General features: G+C 43.1%; 1 protein-coding gene across 1 annotated transcript in view; it reads left to right on the top strand.

Moving 5' to 3' along the window:
* RYR3 (ryanodine receptor 3) overlaps positions 1-20445 on the top strand; it is a 537566-nt gene that overhangs the window by 514495 nt on the left and 2626 nt on the right. Inside the window, exons 97-102 of the mRNA XM_019551798.1 lie at positions 417-563; positions 3154-3288; positions 10072-10228; positions 12243-12307; positions 12412-12512; positions 19270-19321. Of these exons, the coding sequence (XP_019407343.1) occupies positions 417-563; positions 3154-3288; positions 10072-10228; positions 12243-12307; positions 12412-12512; positions 19270-19321 (657 nt within the window). The remainder of the gene's footprint in view (positions 1-416; positions 564-3153; positions 3289-10071; positions 10229-12242; positions 12308-12411; positions 12513-19269; positions 19322-20445) is intronic.

Here is a 20445-nt window from a genome sequence, read left to right as displayed (position 1 = left end):
ATGTTGCACTTGCACGTGTGAGCTACTGTTCACATATTACAACTGAGATTCAGATTACTACATAGCAGGCTCTCCAGCTCTAGATAAACAGGATAGTTTTAAGTGATGGAGTTCTGATATTAGCAAATCTGTTGTGAAAATCATAATCAGATGAAAGATTTAAAGTAAATATTGAAGATGTCATGTACATGACTGGTGAAACATTTAAATAATATGAGTGATATGTGTGCTAGAGAAAGAGAATAAGACTGAAAAGTTGTTTTGTGTAAATAATATATAGATGCTAAATTCAGATTGTGATTCAAAAGCTCAAACCATTAAATTACTGCCTACAGTTCATAGCGTCAGTGAGCGAAGTATTCAGCTAAGTGGATTAGCATCTGATAATATTCTGTAATTTTTCATATTCTCTACAGTCTTTCTTATATTTAGCATGGTACACAACAATGTCAATCCTTGGCCATTACAACAACTTCTTCTTTGCTGCTCACTTGCTGGATATTGCTATGGGTTTCAAGACACTGCGAACCATTCTGTCTTCTGTAACTCATAATGGCAAACAGGTGAGTACTGTATACAAAACCTGAGAGCCTGGACACATGACACATTTGTATAATCCACCTTCGTGCACAAGCAAAAAAGAGTGGTCACGTGGTATACAGACCTACACTGGAATAACTTTCTCGAATCCAGTGTACAAATATTCTAGGAAAAAATTGGGCTAAAACGCTGGTGTAAGTTAATGTCATACATGTAGTTATTGTCTAAATTGGGGCTGTCCTACTTGTAATCACCTGGGGCCATGAACCACAGGCTGTGCCACCCCCAAAGGCACCAGCAAGAAGCAGAAGCTAGAGGAAGCTGCAAAAGCATAGGGAGGATGCTAGGAGCAGGCAATGGAAGGAGCTGTCAATGGCTGGTGGGAGCAGCATACAAACTTGTGGGAGGCAAGTGTGGGGGGGCCCAGGAGATAAAGGCAGACATAGAATACTATCTATTTGGACAGCCCTGGTCTAAATGGATAGCAGTGCCATGAGTAACAATGCCATCACTGTAAAGAAATTTTGTTTACAAATTCCCACTGCAGCAGTACAGGTGCCATAGTTGTATTTTCAAACTTATTGCTGCCCTTTAAAAAAATACTGGTGTGTCTAACTACCACAAGTCACTTGGGTCGACATAAAGGTGCAACAAATGGCCGATGTTTTACAACCAAGCTTGTAAATGAAAAAAAACTAAAACCATTATCTTTGTTGCTACAAAATATCAATTGCATAAAACAAACTATGAGACCAGTCTGACAGCACAGGAGTATAGGATTTGCATGGGCCTCCTGACCATTAGATCCAGTCCCCACTATTTGCAGACAGTCATGAACCAAAAGAATCCTTCAAATCACCACTTTAAACCCACAGCCAACCATATATGTCAAGCTTCAGAAAATGAGATTTTTAAGCAGCAACTGCAGCACATGTAGCTCCTTCCTCATGTCTTGGATTTGCATTTAGGCTGTGACAGATACTAACATGTATGTCAAGGGATAGTCCGACAGTAGCAGGCTACTTCTGTGATTCTTTCAGGGGAGGAGTCTAAGAGAGAACTTTTATACTGATGCTTACTCCGTTCTCCAAATGTCCCCTAACATCTTCATGTAGTTTTTTTTCCAATAGGTGTCAGGAATGTTGCCTAGTAAGCTGCTCCCCTTCCAAAGGAACTTTTATATCAGTACCCTGTAATTCCAGCCTCCTTTCATCTTTCTCCCAAGAAGACTCAGTGTTCACGTCATCCATTTTCTCAGTAAAAGACATCCAGTTGTGGCCTCTTCCTTTGGCAAGCAAAGGAGGTTGCTAATGCATGACACTTAGTGCTGTCTTGGTACTTCAGGCCCAAAGATGATCCTATCAATTTTTGTCAGACTGGCTACACTTGGTTGTTTTACTTATTTAATATTTGAATTTCATGATTTATACTTTTTGTCACTGTGGAAACTCAAAGGCTGAATGTACTAATGAAGCCACTTCAATTCAAGGTTGCAATTTTTCAATAAACCTGCCAGGACTAGATTTCCTGACAAGCAAAGTTTAATACCGCTAATGTTATCATTGTTCTTATCAACACAGATGTGAACACTGGAAGACAATGGCAGGTTTTCAACTACAGACGTACGCTTTAAAAGTATACACATTGATCCACATGAATTGCTAACTTAGCCACTAAAATGTTTATTTATATGTTTCTTTTTAATATGAAAATCCATTCTACCATGATCTCTAATTTTTTCTAATTTTATATATGCACACATGTAGATTCCCTTCAGTAACAGCATTACTGAATGACAGCTCCTAAAATCCAAGGCCAATGAGTAACAAACATATGACTGATTCATTATGTACTGAGTTTTCATGCAAAACAAGGAAGGTTTGCTTAAGAGCAAAAATTTGAAACCTGGAATGCTATTCTTTTAAAGAGTTCTATAACAAAAGAGAGAAACTCACTTATTACATCTCTATGGTACAAAGACATTGCCTTTGTGTCACCATAAAATATTTTATGGCAGGACCAAGGCTATAAATTAAACACAGATCAGTGCTCTTGTCTTGCCACAAAAGCCTAAAATTTGGGGCCATGACATAGCTGGTATCAATTTATGCCACTTTATTGAAGCAGAGATGAGTTAGGTTTGTGGTGGGAGAGTGAGTGTAGTCAGCCCAGACAGCTGAAGTCCCAGGGAAGCCTGCATGAGCTTTCCCCTTTGGGATTCCCCAGGTGCCCGTTGACACTTCTGTGTGGTCCTGGGGCTGGCAATCACACCAGTGTCAAGCTTACTCTGTTGCAGTTTCAGGGTAGGCGATCTCAAATCAGGTATCAAAGTATAGATTTAAACTGTTTTATTCTATTGTAGAATCTGAACCAATGAAGCAGTGAATTGATCTGAGAAGCAGAATGAAAAAAGCAGTATCAAAACTGCCACCTTTAATCCTTACTGAAAAAGAAAAGGAATGTCATCATCCACTTCCAGTATTTTAGGGAATGCAAAGGATTTCATGACTTTATGTAGTTCATCAGTACTCTGTGACTGACACTGAAACATGTCACACTTTCAGATTTTGATTAAAACTTCTTTTTCTTTTCTTTTTTTTTTTTTATACATAGCTGGTGCTGACTGTAGGGCTCTTGGCTGTAGTAGTGTACCTTTACACAGTTGTGGCATTCAACTTCTTCCGCAAGTTCTACAACAAAAGTGAAGATGAAGATGAGCCAGACATGAAGTGTGATGACATGATGACGGTAACTAAATTATCACTGGCACTTTTACAACCTGAGTTTTCAAGCCCGATGTGAATTGTATACAAAAAGGCACTAAATGAAGCCAGAACAAAAGTTTATTTTTAAGAATTCTAGATTTTGTGTATGCCTCATCTTGGCCAAGCCAAAAACTCTGGATTTGTCCTTTCTAGTGGCCACCTTCTGACTGAGCAGGTCCCAGCTTCAAAATGCTTGTGACTTAGTGAGCCTGGGAAGATAAACATTTGTGGGTAATAAGCAGATGTTGCTGCTGCTTTCCTACTCTTCACCTATTGGCCTATAAATATATAGGCTGTATGAGATACACGTGGTATGTACCTCAAAAATCTTTACTCTGGTGCAAAGGCAACTTGATGTATTCATTGTACAAGGAAAATTCCATAATTAAATTTTATACAGTATATCACTTAAAAAGACAATTAATTAAAATTAGGCCACTATAATAGGAGTGAATGGCATAGGCATAGGGGAAATGCACCAATCATATTCAGCCTGCATCACCCCGGGCATCTATTGTCTGCAGAACAAAAGACCCCAAAACTGAGATGCAGTGTATGTATTATTCTTAACTGTATTCTTCTTTTTCATGACCTCTGTATAAAATATTCAGAGCAAGTCAGATATGTGAGTGACAGGGAGTATGAATACTATCCCATACAACAGTTTTAATCGATCCCTTTGTGGGCTGAATATAAAGGTCTCACCTGACATAAAGCTCACTTACCAGTCATACATATCAAAGTAGCTGGGATAATTAAAAGTTAGTAACGCATATTACATTTTAAATAGTTCTGCCCAATGAGCTAAAATAATTCAGACTTAACATTTTTATCTGTAGCTGCATCTTTCCTGAGCAGTAGAGACCTGTATTTGATGTTCTCTTATGCAAGATCAGATTTATCACAGTGCTTATTTATTTTTATTAAAGCATGTGTCATTAAGAACAAATATTTAGACTGAAATGCTGTTTTGTGAATAAACAACAGGCCAGGGCTTTCTTGAGTATATCTTTGACATTGTTTGTGTGGTCAAAATGTAAGAAAACTGATATACAGAGGTGAATAAGGCAGCACAGTAGAACTAAATCATGGGAATGTTCGTTGTAACATGACTCAGTGATGGCTTGTAGCTCTAGATTTACCACTTCAATTTTCTATAAAGACTCCTGTGTTTAAGAATTGGGCACAGAGAGCATTACTGTAAAGTGGGAACTTCTGCAGCCTTCATCAAATCACACAATGAAGTAAGAAAACAGGCCTAATATTACCTATAGTAAAAAAAGAAGTGAAATAGGAATCTGGATGTTGAAAATATTCCAAGACCTAGAAGTCATCAAAACACAATGGGAGCACCCACATGAGTGCATATGTGAGTCTTGCAGTGTCTCAAAGCCCTTTGAGAAGCTACAAGGGACACATGCATGAATGAAAAAATGTTCCCCACACTGCAAATTTGCAGCACAGGGGCAAAATTAGACCCCTGGATATCCAGGGGTCAAAAAAAAATGTGGGGGGAAAAAGCAGGACAGGACACAGTCCCAGACCATGTCCTGAGGCAACCAGAGGCTCAGTCCTGCACAGAGATGTTCTGGTAGCCAGCCAAAGTATCTCTATGGCTGGCCCTCACCCCAGTGCTGAAGCGCACTGCCTGCCCGTAGGGGGAACTGGACCCAGGCTCCTGCTGGTAAGTAGGGAATGGGGGGGTGGCGCTGCAAGGCAGGGGAGGAGAGGGGAACCATGGGGTGACCTCCGCTGGCCCCACCTGCTCCCCCAGAGCCCCGATCGCTGCCTCGTCTGGCTCCATCCTGCACCTGCTCCCAGAGCCCCCCTGACGGCTACCCAGCCCAGCCCCATTCCCCGCCTGCCATTGGGAGGCCTGGGGGAGCAGGCTGGGGGTGGGGTAGCCATTGTGGGGTCTGGGTGGGCAGGGAGTGGGGCTGGGCAGGGCAGCCATAGAAGGTCTGGGGGTGCAAGCAGGGGTGGGTCTGGGTTGGGCAGCCATTGAGGGGGCCGAAGAAGCCAGAAGGGCATGGGGCCAGGTGGGGCAGCAATCCAGGGCCTGGGGGAGCAAGCAGGGGTGGGACATGTGGGCCCTGAAAGGGGAGGGCAGTAGTCCCTGCAGGGGCCATGTGGCCCCTTCTGGGTGGGCTGAAACCCCTGTGGGGGGCTGTAGCTCTGTGGGGGGAAGTCTGTGAGCTGTGCAGGGGGCTACACCCTGTAGGGGGCAGGGGACTCACCCCTCCTGAGCAGCCCCCCCCACAATCCACCCACACCTAGCCACACACCCCACAGCTCACCACTCTCCTTCTCACCCCTCTTCTGCAAACCCCACATCCCTCTAGCACACATCCTATACGCCCAGCAGCCAGACGGGATGAGACCTGCTGGCAGGAGCTGTGGCTGCAGGGGCAGCTGTCCCCATGTCCTGGTTAGTGAAGGGGGCAGGGGGAGCTCTAACTACTCTATAGTAAGAAAACCAAAGACAAACAGCAAAACATATAGGTATTTAGAATTAATTTTATTATGATGATAGAGATGGTAGGCTTCCAAATTACTTTTAACACTGTAGATATATCAATAAAACATTGCCCAACTGATCGCTGTCTCTCTGTCTCTCACTCTCTCTCTCTCTATAGTCTTTCTTTTTTAATTGTGGAGGAAAATGGATTTTAGGGTATTTTACAGAGTGACTTTGGGATTGTTTTGTCAGGGATTTGTCAGTTTTCAAATAAAGAACACCAGAATTCCTGCTAGGGAGGCAAGTGGCAGGACCCAGGTAGAGGAGCCTGCTCAGAGCTAGCACCTTGGACCCAGCTGGAGGTGGCTGATCTCCAGGCCAGTTGGGGCCAGGAGGACATGCTTTGACAGTTCAAAGCACACCACACTGTGAACATCTTCTGGGTGATAGCTGCCCAGATGGCCAGGCAGGGGCACACATGGCAATAGTGCTGCAGTCACAGCCCACTGGCAGTTGGCCCAGAGAGGCAGATGCCTCTACTGGCCATGAAGTCCCCATCTGGGTCTGGCAGGTGCACAGCAGGTCACAGCTAGGCAACAGCTCCCACTGCTGCAGTAGGTGCAGAGAGCTCTCAAGGCTGCTTCAGCAGTCCAGCTGGCATAAGGGGTGGTGTCCCTAGATACCAGTTGGCCGGTTCCCAGAAGCTACTGAGAGCAAGCAGTCCTGAACTACTTGCCAGCTTTTTGTATGAATGGGGCCAGTTCAGGCAGCTTTTTATACTGCTGGGGACAGCACAGGTGCTGGCCCCGGGCTCTAGCTCTCCCTGGCTGCAGATTGATGAGGAGCAAGGCAGGGTTATTTTGCCCCGAGTGGCACAGTTTGTCTCACACCAAAGTACATGTGCAAGCACATGTGCTGAGGCAAAAAGCCCCAACTCAAATTTGCACCGCTTCTATTTGAGCTGCTGCAAGCGCACGCGCTTGCATGTGTGGATAAGCCCCATGGGATTAAACTGTTTTCTGCAGTTTAGTTCATACTCTGGTATAATTTAATAATCTGTCTCCTTTATTTTTGTGTTTCTTGCTAATATTGCCTAGATGCAAATAAAAGAGAAAGGATACAGATATAAACAAAGTTATCTAATTGCTCAGAAAATTAGAAAGCTCTTAAACAGTAATGATTTGCAGACTGGCAGCATACAGTGAGCTTAGCACTAGAACACTAGTAAATGACATGTACACAAATGGGTCTAAGACAAATGCACTTTAAATAGTCTTATGTTTGTGGAACACACTGAGCTGGAAAACAAATGTGCTTAATTAAATTGATACAATTCTCCAATAAGCCATTCTATTTCAGTATGAATTTCCCTAAAAATTAACTCTAAATATGGATGTGACTATCATTTAAGATACCCAAGTGTATTTTTCTTTGTAACATTGTCCTTCACATGCTGTTCTTCTGTTCTGCGGTGGGATCAAATTATTTTAGAAATAGAGGGTGTTTATACACGTGCACTGGGAGTGTGTATGGGGAGGTGCTTTAATTAAAGCTCGTCGGACAAGCTTTGGTTAAAGCACCCTCGGCACCATTTTCAGCACATGGATGCTGATACACATGACGCTGGTGTCTGCTGGAGCATACTTACAGTGCAGAGCAGCCTCACTGGACATGTATAGACACCCATAGAACATAAAGTAAATATAGAAACACCATTATAATTCATAGATCTATAGATTGTAAGGCTGGAAGGGACCTCAGAAGGTCATCAGGTCCATCCCCCTGCACCAAGCAGGAAAGATAACTTGGGGTCAGGTGACCCCAGCAAGAAGACTGTCTAGTCTCCTCTTGAAGATTTCCATGGTGGGTGATTGCACCACCTCTGGAAGGGGCTTATTCCACAGTCTGGACACCCTGAGTATGAATAGGTTTTTCCTAATGTTGAGTCTGAAATGGTCTTCCAGGAGTGTGACCATTACTCCTGGTTTTCCCCAAGGGTGCCCTAGTGAACAGTTGTTCAACGAGCCTTTGATGTACTTCTCTAATGTACCAAGTCCCCCCTCAGCCTTCTCTTTTTCAGGCTGAAGAGTCCCAGGTCCCTCAGCCTTTGCTCATATGGCTTGCCATGCAAGTCTCTGAGCATACAGGTGGCTCTTCTTCGGCCTCTGTCAAGCTTGTCCACGTCCTTGCCAAAGTGTGGTGCCCAGAACTGTGTGCAGTACTTCAGCTGCAGTCTCACCAGTACTGAGTAGACCAGAAGCATCACTTCCTTCGTTTTGCTGGGCATGCATCGATTGATGCATGCCAGTGTATTATTTGTCCTACTGGCTACAGCGTTGCACTGCTGGCTCATGTTCATACTGTAGTCTATTATTACCCCCAGGTCCCTTTCATTTGTGGTGCTGGTCAGTTTAGCACCACCAAGCCTGTAGGTGTGCAGGGAGGTATTTGTTTCCAGGCGGAGCACTTTACATTTTTCAATGTTGAACTTCATTGGGTTCCAACCTGCCCAACTTGTTAGCCTGTCTAGGTCTGCCTGTATCTGTAGCCCACCTTCAAGTGTGACCACGCTCCCTGATAATTGGTGTTGTGCATAAACCTGGCCAGTGAGCTCTTCACCCCCACACCCAAATCACTGATGAAGATGTTGAAAAGTACTGAACCAAGCACCGATCCCTGTGGGAAACTGCTACCCACTTCTTGCCAGGATGACACAGATCCATTCATTAGGACTCTCTGGGTCCTACTCCACAGCCAGTTTCCCACGCACCTGGCTATCTCGGAGTTAAGACCAGTTATTCTTGGTCCCTCCAATTTTCTTGTGAGGACATCATCAGGTACCAGGATCAAAGGCTTTCTTGGAAGTCTAGGTATACAGTATCAACCTCCTCTCTCTTATCCAGGTTGCGAGTTACCTGTTCATAAAAGGAGATGAGGTTGGTAAAGCAAGACCTGACCATGATGAAGCCGCACTTCAAGAGGGATGTGGACAACATGGAGAGGGTCCAGAGGGGACCACTCACATGATCAGGGGGCAGCAGGGCAGGTCCTATGAGGAGAGGCTGTGGGATCTGAACCTGTTCAGTCTCCACAAGAGAAGGCTGAGGGGAGATCTAGTAGCCTGTTACAAACTAGTCAGAGGGGACCAGCAGGCACTGGGGAAGTCCCTGTTCCCCTGAGCACTACCAGGAGTGACCAGGAATAACGGTCACAAGCTGGCAGAGGGTAGATTTAGGTTAGCTATCAGGAGGCGCTACTTCACGGTCAGGGCGGCTAGGATCTGGAACCAACTTCCAAGAGAAGCGGTGCTGGCTCCTACCCTGGGGGTCTTTAAGAGGAGGCTAGATGTACACCTTGCGGGGGTCGTTTGACCCCCAGTACTCTTTCCTGCCATGGCAGGGAATCGGACTTGATGATCTGCTCAGGTCCCTTCTGACCCTAGAAACTATGAAAAGATAAATTCACTCACTGCTTTGGTCTTTCTAATCTGTTCCCAACAAGTGCGGGCAGCCATGGAATAGTCCTCCTTGGGGCCTGCCCCAAGCTTCCTTTGTTTATAAGCCTCGTTCTTTCTTCTTAAGAGGACTGTGATTCCCTGTTTAGCCAAGAGAGCTTCCCAGCCCTTCTGTTACCTTTTCTCTGGGAATGGGAATGGACTTCCTTTGTGCTTCAAGAATCCTCTCCTTAAGGAACTCCTCATGCATAGCTTTCAACTTCGGTCCCTGGTCTTGCAGCATTTCCCTTACTAGTGACCAGAGCTTGTTGAAATTTGCATTTTTGAAGCCTAAGTCTTTAACCCAGCTATCAGATTTGTCTGCCTTGCAGCGGACAGTGAACAAGATGGTTTCATAGTCACTGTCGCCCAGACTGCCCTCTATATTTAAGCTGGTCACCAGGTTGTCTCCTTTGGTCAGGACCAATTCCAACAGAGTGTTACCTCTGGTTAGCCCATGCACCTCCTGAGCCAGGAAGAGCACTTTGACACAGGTCAGGAAGGAATACAACCGATCTGACCTGGCTGAGTGTTCCTGCCAGGAGATGTCTGGATAATTGAAGTTGCCCATGATGACCATGTCTTGTGCATGTGTGGCCTGCCTCTGTCAGTTCTCAGCAAATTCTAGATCGATTTCCTTCCCCTGGTTTGTTGTTCTGTAGTACACACCTACTTAAGTATGCACCTAATTACATGGGTAAAAAATAGAAAAAAATATGTTATTCAGGACTGGTTAGTTCAAATACTGTTTCTTTTAACACAGCTTTCACTCCTTTTCACACTATTATAGCTAACTATTTCTGTCTCCCTTTCAGTGTTACTTGTTCCATATGTACGTGGGTGTGAGAGCTGGTGGTGGCATTGGGGATGAAATTGAAGATCCTGCTGGTGATCCTTATGAAATGTATCGAATTGTCTTTGACATCACGTTTTTCTTCTTTGTTATTGTAATCTTACTGGCCATCATTCAAGGTATTTCCATTTCCAGGAGTAAAAAGATCTTGGTCTCTCATGAGCCTGTCTAGTTGTATATGGCATTTCAGCTGCTAATAATAGAGTTCTTAAAATGGTTTAAGCCAGGGGTGGCCAGCCTGCAACAGAAGTGCCACAAATAGCATGGGCAGCCTCTCTTGTGTGGCACTCAGCAGCTCAGGGAAGGAACAGGCAGCACAGCAGTAGATAGGACAGGAATTAGAAGGCAGAGCAGGCGATTGGGCAGAAAACACAGCCTAGGGAGCAGAAAGCAGAACAACAGACTGAGCAGAGGAAAGGGATCAATGTGGCACTTGGGGAAGGTACAGAGCTAATTTGTGTCATACCTGCCAAAAAGACTGGCTCCTACTAGTTTAAGCACTGTTGTACTAGCAGTCCATCAAACATGATATGAGTCATTCTGAAAGTAATAACTGTATCCATGGGTGGATCTAGGATTTTGAAAAGAGGGGAGCAGGTGGTGTGGCACATCACCACATACAAAATCACACATATTTTTTCCACTTAAAGAGAAACTAGAAGCTTTACTAACATGCTAGGGGGCTAGCATAATATTACTTACATATTCTTTTCCTTTGATCTTAAACTATTGGAATATGCCCTGATTTCCTAAATTATATATAATTTTTTTTAAAAAAAACAACAAACTTAGCAAAAAAGGTGAAAATAGTCAAAAGATATGGTGTGTCATTATTCCCTTAGTCATTATAATGAAATGTCTGTTTCTTATTCATGGTTTAACTAAGCAGCAATTATTACCACACCTTGCAAATATTCAATTATAACTCATGCAGTTCAGGTTGTTCTCCCTTTTATAACCCATTCCAGTGGGAACAGGTGGAGATAAATGCTGTACTCAGCCTCCTTTCCATGCCATTAACCTAGTCCCAGTACCATTTCTAGGATCCCAAGTGCTTTCCCCTTATACCTTGGTTAAAGTTAAGCAGTTAAAGGAGGTGTCTCCTTATTGTACCAGCCACTAACAGCCTTATTCCTGCCCCACCCCCCCAATCTTCTTTAGCAGATGTCTTCTCCTAGTCTACTGGTGGGAAATCAGATCCTCTGTTACAGGGGTTTTCAACCTTTTTTAAATAAATGTACCTCCAGTGGCCAGACATGGAGTGGGGTGGTGGATGGGAGTGGTGGCTGCGCGCAAGCTTCCTCCCCACTGCCCCACATCTGACTTGCTGGGCAGCACCTGTGTGGCCCATAGAAGGGCACTTCTGCCCTTGCCCCACCCTGGCCCTTCTCTTGGGAGGCAACAGCACAGGGTGGTGGGTGGTGAAGCTCCATCCCCTCCCACCTGCGCATACCCTCTAGGGCCTTCCCAAGTACCCCCGTGGAGTATATGTACCCCCAGTTGACAGCCCCTGCTGTATTAAATGATTGCTTACACTAGACACCTACCAATCACTAATTTTACAGCCTGTCCTACCCAATCATTCCCTGGGTGCTAAGGGGAAAAAAAATGCCATGCTGCTCAAGGCATTCTGGCACTGAATAGATAACTTATTCCCAGCCCTTAAAAAGGTGACTAGCATGAGCCTAAATGAAAAGGTCCACAGCTTTTACTTTGAGTGCAAAATGTTATCCTTGGGAATAAAGGCTACAAAGCTTCTGATTATTTCCTTCTCTTCAGCCAAGAGCCCTCTTCCTCAAGATCTTGAGAGCTAATCTTTGTAAGAGCTAAAGGTACCAAGGTGGTTGGTCCAGAAAAGCCTTCCCAGTGAAGGATTGTATTTCAGTGGTAAACTCCCACTGCAAATGCAGCACAAATAAATGTTACATCCAATGCCATTTGAAATGCGACAGTTTCATAACTTGGATTGGTCTACTTACAGACATCGGCATGCTAAAGAGTGCAAATGGAGCTTATGCTATTTGGGATACTGGCCTTTGATGAAGCCTTGGAATAGTTGCTTCTTTCCCACTCCATCGCTTGGGATATTAATAATGAAAAACCAAGTTATTGTTTTCTTTTCACTTAAAACAGGTCTGATTATTGATGCCTTTGGAGAGCTAAGAGACCAGCAAGAGCAAGTGAGAGAAGATATGGAGGTATGAACAAAGATGATATATTTTGCAGTATTTTATATTGTTACTATTGACATTAAACTAGATTAATCTAATTTATGTATTTTGCTAACATCTTTTATTTCTAGACCAAATGTTTCATTTGTGGAATTGGCAATGACTATTTTGACACAACACCTCATGGCTTTGAAACACATACTTTACAAGAGCACAACTTGGCAAATTATCTGTGAGTATATTTTGTTACAGTTTATTACAGGCTTATTTTAACTGGAGCCCATAATAAGAAGTAATTTCAGCACTCAAATAAATGCATGCTTTGGAACGGGGGGTGTTGGTTGTAGCTAAGGTCTAAGGACATAGACAAGTTTTTTAGGTAAATCTTTGGAACAGTTCTGCTCTGGAGTTCTACACAATTGGGACTCCTTGTTCATTTAAAATGGCTTTTCTTATTGTCCAAGTAGTACAGGAACTATAGAGGACACTGGCAAGAACAGGACTACTAGTCAGCCAAGGAAAATTTTCTCTCACAATATTTATTGAGTTGTGGCATGCTGAATCCATTGTACAGTTGAATAGCTGGTAAAGCAACAAAGAAGAAACCTTTTAATGATAGTTACAGAATTATACAGAGTGGGTGGAAACATGTAACAATTTAAACATCTCAGATCACCTTTGAAACTTTTTGAAGGATAAGGTGCCCTCGCATAATAAGCCCTTTGAAACACTCCATGGTGGTTCTTCTTGAAATAAAGTATTATTCTGGAGTATGTCACTTTATTCCATCTGGACAGGGGAATGAGGGAGAGCCGGTAGACAACTGCTCAAACTTCTGACACCACATGCCACATGAATGATGCAGGGCTAGTCTGTGGGCTGGACCCAGCACGTGGAGTTGGTCCACGGGTGCAACCTAGTGTGCTGGCCCACCCCATTTGCCAACCTGACACCACATGCTGACCCAATCTAGCACACAGAGCCATGTCATCCAGCCCACGGGCCTCCTCACAGGTTAGGAAATTTGGCAGCAACAGTAGCTGGAATTAATGCTGCCGCTGCTGCCCTGCTGCCAAATTTCTGGACCTCTGGGGAGACCCACAGGCTAGATGACATGGGCTTGTGAGCTAGCCTGCAGACCAAAGATTGACCTCCCCCGTTTTAAGCAAATCATCTCAAACTTCCCGAGAGAGTGCTGCCTAGTGCCTTCATCAGCAAGTACCCACAGCACAAAGAAAGTAATGCAAACCATTGGTTAGTATTATTACTGTTTTACGACCAAGTGACACTAGCACATTTAGTTTGATATTAATTAGACAACATATTAAAAGCCATTAGAAAACACAAACACAATTCCACTGGTCATAATGGAAGAGGGAATCACCAAAAGAAAGAACTGCATAGCATGACATGCCTGTTTCCTTATATACATCTGGATTTGGGTGTTGCATGTGAATTTAAAATGCAGATGTTCCCTAATATCTGTTTTGCACTGGAGCATTCTGAACACTTGCCTGGCAGCAGACACCCCAGAATCACTGCAATTTAGAGAATTCCCCTTAAGGACAAGTAATCGTACGTCTCCAGTTTGGCAAATGCTCATTAGCTTCAGTCATTCTGGCAGTCTACTGAATGCAAGCTTGCATTAGAGTGCTAGACTTGGCATGAAAATTGCTTACCCATTTCCAGGTCATAGCAAAATCCGAATTTCAGTTTCTTTAGCAATATAGGGAATGGTATATTGGGTGTATGTGGTGAGGAGACGACAATCTTTTTAGATGGGAAGCTTTTCCCAGTGCTGCAGAACTAACATTCAGACCTCACTGCATTTTTGCAGTTTGTTCAGGCAATGGTAAATGTAGCTCCTAGCTGCTAAAGGCAAGAACCAGATTATTATCTGGCAAGAACTAACTTATATTTCCTGATAAACTGTCATAAGGTAATTGCTTGACTTTAATTCCAAGTCCACCATTATTAACAAAGAGATAAATCAGCAGCCACACGATTTCAATCAGCAATTGTCTCTCACAGAACTGATAACCATCAGCCTGTTACAGTCTTCCTTATTAAACTGTTGATGGTAAATGAAGACTCCCATTAAACTTAGAAAAAGCCAAGTGTATTGTGCATCATATTGAAGCATGGACTTACATTGGCAACAGCTGGTAAATGTTTTTTTCCATGAGGTTCTTTCTGCAAGAAACAGTATGATCATACAGACTTTCTGCTAAATCTGTGAGCACCTCTCATAAATTGTGACTGAATAATGAGACCAAAGTTTTCCAGTTTGAATATGTAAAAACAAATCTCTGAATGATTTGAAAGTACACAGCTAATATCCTTCTGTGAAATTGTCCCATAGTTTGAGGGTTTTCAAAACATGAATCATATGATGCCTTCACATAAATCCCTGTGATGGCTGGTAGCCTGTGTGTTCTTGATACTGGGAGTCAGCAGCTCTCAGTGCAAAAAATAATGCATCACTGGTATAAATACTTGAGTTTCTCAACTAGCAGCAAAGCCTTTAACAAAACTAAATTTTAAGGAAGGTAAAACTGGGTACAATATAAAGACTTCAAATCTCATGTTGAAGCAGGTTTGAAGAACAAGAAATTTCCTACCAGTGGGAACAAACACTGATGCATGAACAACGGTATTTTCTCATATACAACACTCCCTGGAACATAATATGCATTTTGTTTTTGAATAGCAGAATTAAAAGAAAAGTGTTTTTTTCCAGCATTATGGCTGCAAAGAGCAGGGACAGATCCTAACCTTTAGTTTCCTCACCCTCCTTTTCCTACTTAACTCCAGCTCAATCTCTGGCTGCTGTGGAACACTGGTCTCCACGAATGGATCTATTATTATGAAAAGTTAAAGAGTTTGAACTAAAAGGGCTGTGAAATGGGAAGAGATAGACCAGGGGCAGCAAGCAAACAACAAAATTGTCCAAGAAAGGTTAACTTGATTTGTGCAATATCAAGATCATTAAGAAAGAAAGATGAATGTTAACACCTGTAGAGAAGAATGAGCCATAAAATCAACCGACTTTGTCAGCTGCCTGAATAATAAGACCAGAGCTGCTACACATGCAATTACTGCACCCGATTTTTTTCTGTAGAAAATTCAGACAAGCGCTTCCAGGCACATGTCTACACATGCACCTGTGTCAGGAGCAAACTGCATACAACAGGAGCAGCCCAGTCCAAAGCTGCTTCTGCTCTGCTCCCCTGCAGCATCCTGGGGGAGCTCCAGGCAATCTTAGATGCCAGGCCTTAGCTGCCCTAGCTCTGGGGGCAGCTCTGATCTGTGCAGGGAGCTGTTCCAGCTCAGCAGGCAGCTTCTTGCCAGCTGGGGGGAAAGATTGGAGCAGGCCCTGAGCCTAGCCCTAGAGGGTGAGGGGGAGCTGTCCCCACTCAGCAAGCACCTGCCTGCCACCCCGAGCCTATCCGATCTGTCCCGATATGCACAGGGCAGGGAGAGCTGTTCTAGCTGCCAGGCAACTGCCTCTCAGCCATGTGGAGATTGGGACAGTCCCAATCTCCACATGGCTGGGAGGCAGCATCTTGCTGAGACAGGACAGCTTTACCTGTCCCCTGTGGCCCCCTGCTGCCTAGGTTGACAGGGAACAAATTGCTTCAGCACATTAGTTTAATGTGCCGATTTCTAGTACCTGTATATACAGTTACTACAAAGTGGCACATTAGACTAATCTACTGTGCAGTAATTGCTGCGCACATGTAGACAATGATGCTTTACTGTGCATTAAATTAATTTAACGCACAGTAAAGCATCTTGTGTAGATGTACGTTGTCAAGCAGGAATCAAGGCAGGGTACTTCTATTCTGGGCATTAAATCAGCTTTCTTGCTTAATACACTCACCCAATTTTGTGGGACTGATTTTTGGGGGAAGGTATGTGTTGTATGGGAGAAAATATAGTAACTGTTTTGTTTTTTTTCTTTTTACTTGCATTACTTAGCTCAACTGGTAGAGGAGGTTTAGAACAAAAACAAGAACCCTAAGAAAGGAGAAGGAAAGAACCATAATTTCAATAAGCAGACATCATGAAGATAAGACGCACTTTATTAGCAGAAATGTAGGGCATTTAGAAAAGAAATACCACAACTCTCTGCATGCAAGCTCAGAAATGGGTTCTTCAACTTTCCTGAAGCTATTGCATACATTTTGTAGCCTACTGTTATGCAGCAAGTTGCAGTGCAAACGTGGGCTCTCTGTGCACCCTTCCTGCCCCCAAAATAGATTGTATAGACACAAAAGTGCACTAATAGAACAGATGTGGTAATTGAAGACACTCATGTTGGTAGCTTGTGGACAGAGAAAAGTTTCTGCAACTCTTAAGTTGGGAAAATGTGGCTCTAATGAAGTGAGTTGTGCTGTAATTTAGCAGTTCAACTGTTCTCCTTAATTTCCCTAAGATACAGCTCTGGTATTTTTTTTTTCAGTCCATCTTCAGAGTAAGCTATCATCATCTTTCTTTTCTCTCCATAAATATGGAGATGAGATAAGCTGAAACTAGCATTATTTCTTTGTATGATTACAATTATAATATATCCAAGATAAGTTTGCCTCTAAAAACCTTGTCTCTTAAAGTACAACTAGAATACTGATGTACACATTGTAAATGCTGCATTACTAAGTCTATGCCTATCTGATATGCCTGGGAGTCTTGGTCTTATACTTAGTATTTGCAATCCAAAAATGAACATAAAAGTAAAGTATGAAGACTCTTAGATGCCCCAAAACAAAATTTAGATCCACAATTGCCACTAGCATTAGAAATGTATACCTCTGACATTAGTTTTTTTTCTGGGTCCCATCTTACCTTACACCTACTCCAGTTTCACACATCAGATGGTCATCCCTTCCTTTGACCCAATTTATCATGATTCTAGGGCTGGATCTGGTAGGCACTCACAGCAGATACCCAATGGACAATAGTTCTAGGTCCCTAACTCAGTGCTATTTAAGTAGAGAGCTGGCAAGATGCAACAGGAGAAGCTATGTTGTCCCATCACTTCCAGAATACTCTGTAGCTATCTGGTTAGAGCACTGCTAGGAGTGTGGGATTCGAATTTAGGTCTCCAGCTGTTTAAGTGAGCATTGTAACAGTTGGATAAGAGGAGGGCACTGCCTTCTCTGGTCATATTTGTAAGAAAAAAATTCCAAATACCTAATTCCAGGAGGTGTTTCCACGTTGTGAATCTTGAATGGACTCTGCTCTGTAAAGTGCTAAGTCCTGGAGAGGGGCAGAATTTTAAACGTAGCTCTCTCCTCAGCATTTCCTATTTCCAACCTTAGGCAGCTCTCTGCATGCTTCTGTTTTTTATGAATCCCATTTTTAGGCTAACTCACTTTATGTAGGCAGCCTAACTTCATGGTGTGGGGAACCTAACTTGGATGTTGTTCCTCTAGGTTCTTAAAAGTTAGGTGTTGCAGTGCTCAGTGTTATGATGCTTATATCCCCTTAGTGAAGTTAGCCTGAATGTTTGCTTAGAAACAAACAGCACAAAACAGCATATAACTTCCTTTTTACCTATCCATGAACTGCTTGACATAACTGTGATTGCTTGTTTCTGAACTATATATGAAACGTGCAAAAACCCCCAACAGAATAGCCACCAAGGGATTTGTGGTATATCACAATTAACCAACCCAGATTGACTAATGAGCAGGCCAAATGATTTGTTTGATGTAGTGTGCAGAGCTAAAACTTTCTAAGTTATCTGAAGAGATTATGATCAGCTCACTGGTATCTTGACTGTAGAAAGGGATTACACTTGTATACGTTAGCTGTTAAAAGTGTAAAATCTTTTCCAGAACTGCATTCAAAATACCAGGCACTGAATAACCTATTTCTGAAACCTTCTGTTATGGTCTGATGTTGAAAACCAGTTAGAATAGGCAGTGGCAGAAACCATAATTACTCACAGAAATGACTGATTGGTGCAGCATTCTTCCAGTAAGCCATGGATTTAAAATGTGTGAGTCTTAAATTGTTGTTCCAAGAGATTTGAAACGATCAGGTTAAGTGGCAGAAAGCAGAGCACTGTTATTGTATCCATCAAGGGTTCCTGTGAAACTGAGTCTTGAGAGGAGATACTATGATGAGAGCTGAAAAAGAAAAGCTGTTTCTCTTCCCTTTCTTTCTTGTCACTAATTATGCTAGTTTCTACAAGGATGTTCACATTCTCGCCTACTGTAGCTTGCCTTTTTTTTTTAGCCTCTAATGATCTTTATATCACAAGGAAACTTTCATTCATTAACACTTTTAGAGAAATCCAGGCTATAATTTTCAGAGCCTTAATTCAATGGGATTTGGGAGCCTAAAGCTACCTACCCTTAGGTTCCTTTGAAAAAGACAGGGAGAAACTAAACCTGGCCATGTGAAACTGCATAGTCACGTACAGGGAAAAAATCAACTACAGATCTTGAGTCAAGGTCTCTGTGGCTGTTCTACCCTACAGCCTCAAGGTCAATTACTTAACTTTTATCGTTGTACAAGCATGATGTTGTAGCTGTGTGATGGCCCATAAATTAACTTGTATTCACATGGGCACTTTTGGTACTTAGCCAAGCAGCACTTATGCTTCAAATTACATCCACTGATGGGCCAAGTGTATATGCGTGGAAGCCAGGTTAGGAGCAACACTTGAATTACGCCTTTTGCTAACACTGCAGTGAAAAGAATTCCAAAGTAAATGCAAATTATATCACTATTTATTTTGTAAACCTGGCAACTTGGATTTCACACCAGTATCTGTATTAAACTCTATCACAGAAGCTAACATCTGTTTTGGAAACTTAAAGAGCAGAATCTGACCTAAAAACAGGCTTCTAACTTTATACTTCAGTACTTAACACTACTTTTTTAGTAGATGCACAGCTCTCATCCACTACTCCATCTATGGCTCACATTAAGGGCTATGCTATTTGCACATTAATGGATATTTCATATGATTGTTCCAGGTTCTTTTTAATGCATCTCATTAACAAGGATGAAACTGAGCACACTGGTCAGGTAAGTAGGAAACAGATTTTTCAAACACTACAAAATGGACATCCATTTATATGTTCTGTGTGTAATTTTAATCTTGTTTTTATCATATTATAAACCATCTCCTCCTAGCACTCCGAGATACTAGTGCTGGGAAGCTGCCACCAATAGATAATTCGGAATTGAGGTTACAGTCTATAACACTGGTGATTTTACAGTCCCATGGGATAGATGGGTGGCATGCGGTCAGTCCATGGGCTGGATCCCACATGGGTCAACATGTGGGGTCAATCTTTGTGCAACCCAACATGTCCAGATCTGGCCACATGGGCCCTACCCCACATGCCGGGAACTGGCAAGACACTACTGCAATCTGGTGCCCAGGGCCATGTTCTCTGGCTTGCAGGGCTCCCCACAAGTCCAGACATTTGAAAGCAGAGAAGCAGCAGTTAACACTGCCGTTGCTCCCCACACATCAATTTTTGGGACCCTGGGGAGCCTTGTGGACCAGGCAACATGGCTCCATGGGCCACATCTAGCCTATGGGTCAAGGGTTGAGCACCTGGTCTGTGGTATATAGCAGCTGTAGTGCTAAAGTAAGTGGCTGGGGTAGCAGAGAATATATGACATGCTTATGCCATTACTGTCAAAGGAAACTGGAATTTTGCCAAGTTCGTATAACGAGGCACTAATACTTTAAATTCATCTTAAAACCCAAAGTTAAAGTTTTATTTTAGATGAAAGCATAATAATATACAAGTGTTCAAAAGTGGAAGAAACCTTAACACTAATAAAATAGCCGAGCTCAATATTGAAGGGTAGTTACTAAACAGTTATATGTCTATTTCATACTACATGGTGTCGGTCTTCAAGTTTTTTTACCAACTAACTGCCCATCAAGAATGATGGATTTCAGGGAGTGTTTACATAGCCCCCTCTTGCACTTTGGGGCTGAATGTGTAAAGACTCCCTCTGCCGCCACTTCCTCCCCTGCCCGCCTCTGCCTTGTAGCAGGGCTTCCCTCTACCTCCCCTCCCTCATCCTGCCAGCTGTTGTCGGGGCCAGGCAGTGGCGGGGGGTGCCGCCACTGTGACCCCCCTCCCCTCCTTCCTTCCCTGCAGCCTGACTTCAACAACAGCCGCCACCAT

The sequence above is a fragment of the Crocodylus porosus genome, unplaced genomic scaffold (assembly GCF_001723895.1).
Source record: "Crocodylus porosus isolate Cpor-Errol unplaced genomic scaffold, CroPor_comp1, whole genome shotgun sequence".
NCBI lineage: Eukaryota > Metazoa > Chordata > Crocodylia > Crocodylidae > Crocodylus > Crocodylus porosus.
The sequence above is the reverse complement of the archived record's forward strand: the minus strand, read 5'-3'. Positions and strand labels throughout refer to the sequence as shown.